At 45.5% G+C, this 6,118-nt stretch overlaps 1 protein-coding gene across 7 annotated transcripts in view; it reads left to right on the plus strand.

Annotated features, from left to right (window-relative positions):
• The window catches only part of LOC119465371 (inositol 1,4,5-triphosphate receptor associated 2-like), a 347,709-nt gene extending 345,012 nt beyond the window's left edge, over positions 1–2,697 (plus strand). For all 7 annotated transcript variants that reach the window (XM_049656273.1, XM_049656274.1, XM_049656278.1 and 4 more), the window contains 2 exons: positions 345–590; positions 970–2,697. In XM_049656273.1, the coding sequence (XP_049512230.1) occupies positions 345–590; positions 970–1,237 (514 nt within the window). In that variant the 3' untranslated portion in view covers positions 1,238–2,697. The remainder of the gene's footprint in view (positions 1–344; positions 591–969) is intronic.
• Positions 2,698–6,118: the final 3,421 nt, after the last annotated feature.

Genomic DNA, 6,118 nt, shown 5'->3' on the forward strand with positions numbered 1-6,118 from the left:
CATTCATTGTCTTGTAAATACTGCCGAGACAGACGCTGCCACTTACAGGCTTCACTATTGGGGTCACTATAGGGGTCAGGCGCATGCATGCTGACTGGTCAAGTTCAAATTGTCCATTGAAGGCCAACTTTAGGATTGAAACAACAAAAGCTGAGGTCCACAGAAATGCATGGGCGCCGGCCTGAGTCATCAGTCCGGAACAGATTATCCGAAGTTGAATTAACGAAAGTCTACTATATTACCATTGGTAAACCAAGGAATAAGACCTGCGTTATCCCTCTAATGTCATCAGCACAATGCAGAGTTGAACCCCTCCCCTGATCTGGTGGCGCTTTCTTCCACAGTTCGACTCTCCAAAATGGCGTGCTTGAGGAATTGGTGGCCGCCAGCGCCCAGGACACCCTGGAGTTGTCAGATCGGCTGAACGGTATGGAGGAGATGGATGCCGATGAGCTGCGGGCTCGCGAAGGCGAGGAAGGGGACCAGGAGTTCGACGGGGAAGAGAGGGAGGGCAGCAACACCAGGGTGGACTGCGCCAACATTGACTTGCTGCACTGGGCGGCCAACGTGGTCGTCAGGGTGAAGTACTGGTGAGTACTTTACAGACATTGCAGGAGAACCAGTGTTAATGTGGAGCAGAAGTCTATGTTAAGCTGTCCAGGCAAAATGTTTGTCTTGCGAAAAAAGTAATCATGCCCGACTTTTGTGTTGTCTCAAAACGTTGACTTTTCTAGAACTGTCACTCTTTCTGTTCTCGAGGCTTGCACTGCTTCATTTTATGCAACTTACATGAAATAAGCAATCTTGTAGAAGAAAAGTTTGCATGGCGTGTGCAAGCGAAATTTATACTATGCAGGAAAAAAATTTTTTTCGCTTGTATTATGGTGTCTTTTCTTCAATAAGCCCTCCATTTTCTTGCTTCGTTTTCTCACTGTTCTTAGTGGTTCCACCATTTTAACTTTTGTGCAGGTTAAACAGAAGTCGTCAGGTACTGGCTGGTCGCAAGCGGCTGGCGCCGGTCACTGTCCAGCGTTTCACGACTGCCCGTTATTTCCTTAGTGGTCTGTTAGTCACCGCCGCCCTGGTGACCGCCCTGGTCGTGCTGCTTCCTGGTGTGACCCCATGCTCTCACGCAACGAACGACGGTGCCAACGTGATCCAGCTGTGGCACGACCTGTGCCTCTGGGGACCGGACTTTGTGACGCTGCACCGTGGCGACCGGCCACCACCGACTTGATTTGCACGAGCTGAAACTTTTTTTTTTATCCCTGTCTCCCTCTTGAATGTTCCACAAAGTGTGTGTGGTGCTGCAATAATGTCAAGAGATGGGCACCTATGATGTGATCTTTACAGGAACTTTTTTTCCTTAGTATGCGTGTAGGATAAGACTGGTGCGCTGCGGTTTGCGGCTCGTGATTGTTCCACAAAGGGTGTATGGGTGCTGCAAGAGTGTCAGTGACAAGTAGCGATGTGATCTTCACAGAAACATTGTTTTCTTTCCATGTGTGTGCATCGATTCTACGTGCAGTACAGCATCTTAGGAGCACTTTTAAAAAAGGTCGAACAATGAGCTGTAGATTAGCTTGGAAACATTCGCAAGCGACCGAAAGTGGTCTTTCGGCAGACACGTTTATGTGGACAGCGGTGCAATGTTGCAAATTGACAAGGCAGTGTTTTGTATTACCACTGCATTGAGCACTGCATTCTTAGTGTCGTAGACCGGCATCCCCGCGTCTCGCAAGACACTTCAAGACTGTCAGAGAAAAGTGGTGGCTAAACCGGGTCACATGTTAGGTATTTGAACACCATGATGCACACAGTTGAGCGTCTCGCCGCACTATGCGCTCACCGCAACCTGGCAAGTACTCATGCCGGCAGTTAGGCACTTTTGTGGTGGAAGCTCGCATGGTCAGGCTGCCGACAGTGCTGCCACCTGCCGGCACTTTTAGCGTTCTTGCAAACTGGCCTCTCTACTCGAAGGAGAGTTCTGTTTTGAGAGGACAAAGTTTACAAAATACAACAACCTTAAGGCAGACTGCCGCTGCGCTAATGTGTGCAGCTGTTGGAAACTAGGCAGAGTTTGCTGGCAGTTTGTTGTAATGCCATCTTAGGTTCCATTTCTGTTTGTTTTACTGTTTATTTGAGGACTCTTGAACTGAGTGCCATGCGCGTGTAATACTTCTGTGTCATGTGCAATACTTACTTTTTTTTTCTATCTCGAGCAAGAGATGTGCAAATAGTTTGTTTTTTTTAATTTTTTTGTACAAGGGTTGCTACAACTACACTTTCGGACATTTGTAATCCTGCTTCAGTGAGTTGACATGCGACAGAAGTAAAGTTTTTTGCACATGTGCAAATGTTTATAGCTTCTATTTAAATTGAGTTCTGTTTATTACTGTTACGAGTTCTATGAATGTTTTTTTTTAGTAAAGGTTTATTAAATGACGAGTCTTGAATATGGCTTTTCCAGATTGAAAAGTCAATTTGAGATGAAGTTTTAAACTTCAATGTTCTTCGTGTTGGAAGGTTCTCTTAGTTGAAAATGAATGTTTGTTTTGTAAAGATTTATAGCAGCAAACCAGTTCTAAGTGTGGCTTTCCAAGAAGGAAAGTCTATTGTAGAAAAAGTATGTTTTAAGCATTTTGTGTTACATGTTGTTCTTTTTAGCTGAAAATAAATTTAGTTGTGCGTTTCTCATGACAGACTTCACAATGCATTCATCACCACACTCGTGATAAAGGTCCAGTACCAGCGTGACAACGGTTAGCTTTAATACTGTAGCCTTAAAAGGCTAGCTCATGTGCAAACAGGGCACATCAGACATTGACATCGATAAAAAAACACATCTTAACATGCATGGTTACCATATGTTGCAACAAATTCTGTGTGAAGACATTGATGTGCTTGGAAAACACCCTTTGACATGCATGGGTAACATATGCATTGACACATACTGTGTACATCACGTAGGAGCATTGTGCAAACTTGAGACGGGGACAGAGAAGGCAAGACAACGCAAGACAAATGTAGCAACAAGCCCAAGCTGCTCTTGTGAACATACTGTGTAAATCGACAACACAATTCCTTGACGTGCATATATATGTGCTGGCACATAATGTAAGGCACAGGACACATATTTGACATGAATAAAACAGACTAGTAATGTGCCTAGTGTATATGATAACACTTACACTGGAAAAAATGTGTGTGTATGCATGGTGTGGTAAGGATGTCGAGAGTTACTTTCACGCCATTTCCCAGCTCTACGGAGAGCTTCGTGGACCTGCCACAAGAAACCCAAACAAGCATCTAGCACAAGATGCTCCGATATCATTTTGTCTGTCGGTATTTCGACTTGGCAAGTGAACCGGCTCGCCTCTTGACACTTTCTAAAACACTTCACACTGCAGTGATGAAGGTTTGAAATTGTGCACCTAAGTGAGTGTTACTGGTATAGTGTACTAGATTAAGGGTAGTGGGCCGTGGGAAGGCTCCGCGGTGAAGCATTTCTCCCAGAAACACACAGGTGGCGCTGCTGTGCCTTTCACCTAAGCTCTTCATGCATGCGCATGCGTCGAAGGTCTCGTCCTCCGCCTGAAGAAAAAAAAGCACGTTGCAATATGCCCCGCCGCATTCTCCAACAAACAGGCGAGAGAAAGCGGAGAAAGAAATTCGAGCTGCTGTGGTTTTTTTCGTTTTTTTTTTTTTCTTTTCCTTTGCGAGCACACGCGTTCAGAAGATTTTATTGATTGATACATACGAGTCGAAGCACGCCTTGGTGGCACGGCTGGCTTATCGGAACATGCACTGCAACCATTCAATGCACACACACGTTTATTTATGCAGAGAGCACTTTATTCAGACAAAAACATGACAAAAAGTCAGTGCTCCAGAGGACCAGAAGTACACCACACTTGTCGGGGAGGAAATAAGCACCTAAGTGCTCCTTCTCAGTTTCAGGTGCTTTGATCTTTGCCTTTTCATGGCATTTGAGCTGTTCATGCCCTTCAATAGAAAATGGAGGTGCGTCAGAATATAAAAGGAAACAATTTTCACACTTCATTCATTACCGTGCTCAGTGCAGCCAACAAAATTTTGAGGCAAAAAGTTTTTCACCTGTGCCAGAACATCACAAACACTGTGTGCAATTTCCTTAAGCTAAAACATTCAGTAAATATATTCTCTAGACAACATATGAAGTTGTACAGTGCTCTGGAGGGGTACAACAGCCCTCCCGAGTCACAATGCTCTGTAAAACTAGAAGGAAGGCGCTCAGCAGCCACTTTGGCTGATTGCACAAGTAGTTTATCTTTGCACAATGTGCATTTGAGCTGCAGTACACATTTTCGAGCCACATAGCCGGCAACATAATATATTAATCTTGAATTACTCTTTTCGATAACAAAAGAGAAATGCTGAGAGCTACTTAAGAAGCTTTCTGAAGAGATATTTTGGCTTCATCCAGCCTACCTGCCGAAAGCATCTCGTCAATCCTTTTAGGTTTTATATGCACATCTTTTTGGTCATCAATACTGATGAAAGCACTCACGACATCGGGACTTGCATTTGCTCCATCCACACTCTTCGCCAAGTTGTAAAAAGAAAGCAAATTTACAGTGAAAAGAAATTGCTCTGGAGAGGGATGGGCATTGCAACCGCTAGATTGGCGAATGATGCCGAAAGTTTTCCAGTGGGTCAGTGCTCAGCTTTGACGTCATAAGGTACCTAGAGCCGACAGATTTGGTGAGGTACTCAAGCAGCGAAAGTGTACTTGAGATGGTAACTCTGAGCCCGGTTGCCATTGAGTTGCTCAGAAATGCCCCGCTGCATGCTTCCCATCTTTTGAGGTAGTTGAGAAAACTGACAAGGGTGGCTGCAGCTGTAGAACCTGGCCTCAGTGCTTCAGCAGTAAACCTCGAGGTCGTGGCAGTGATGAGCTGGTTGATCTTCCTACAAAAAAAAATCAGAACATCAAATTGTTCCGGCATTCATTTCAGTTGTAAATAAGTAGGACAACTAAGAAACAACTTACACAAAAAACTCCTGCGTTGCAATGATGCTGCCACATATTCTTTCAATCTCGGCTTTGTAGTATGTCATTCCTCTCAAAACGGATGTTCCAAAAAGCTGGTAGGCAAGGGAGACCCTCATTTTCTCGAAGGAGTTCGGAACTAGGTGAATCGCGGTTAAACCGGGCATCACCTTCAGTCTTCGTATGCTGCAGTCGCGTAGAAATGCTTCCTGCACAGCCCGAATTGACACCTGAATTTCAAAGAAGAATGCAACGCGTGAGCTCTGTTCAAAGCAGGGTTGTAATTTCGACGGTGGCACACATTCGACTTGCCTTGCCATCTGGTGTTGTGAAGCCTGTCTTAAGTATTCCATTCCTGGGGCATTTAACCAGGTAAGGGAAATCGGACACGAAGTGAAAGTCTTTCACTGTCGACAGGATACTCTGTCTTACACACTTTTTTTGCAGACGCACACACTCCAGCCAATTGCCACATTTTTCTATTCCATGCAGCTCCATCACATGAAATATGGTCCACAAACAAGCCTGCCTTTTCAGCCAATATAACGGCTATAACAGCCAATATAACGTCGGTACTGCGTCCATTGAAAGCGAGAGATTTCCACGCGGTATTCGCACTTCCTTTCAATCAATGACGTGAACGTAGTCTCGGAGTACGTAGTTTGAAATGTAGCTCACACACAGGGTCAGTCAGTTTCTGGGGCTTATCAGCACGGTGAAGGTTGTGCTGCCAAACAAAGCGCCTCTCTTCGTCCTCGGGGACGCCAAACAACAACTTTGGCGCATTCTTCACGCCGCTATAGCCAGTTCTGCAACCGGGAGCGAAGCAGTAGTTCTGACGAAACTTCGTCATGTCATCCCATCAGAAAATGGCACACGGAATAAGAAATGCACTCACAAAACACAATACAAACACCTGGAGACGAACAGACAAGACTGCCAGTGTGCGAGGGCGGTGGCGGTACGGCGGGTCCCAGGTAAAAGGCTCCACACCGCCGCCTCGCGGACGCAAGAGCTTTCTGGATTTCCTGCTTCACGTGCGTGCATTGCCCGTGCCCCCTCCTCGGCCCACTACCCCTAATCTAG

Source organism: Dermacentor silvarum, chromosome 9 (assembly GCF_013339745.2).
Source record: "Dermacentor silvarum isolate Dsil-2018 chromosome 9, BIME_Dsil_1.4, whole genome shotgun sequence".
In the NCBI taxonomy this organism is placed as follows: Eukaryota; Metazoa; Arthropoda; class Arachnida; order Ixodida; family Ixodidae; genus Dermacentor; species Dermacentor silvarum.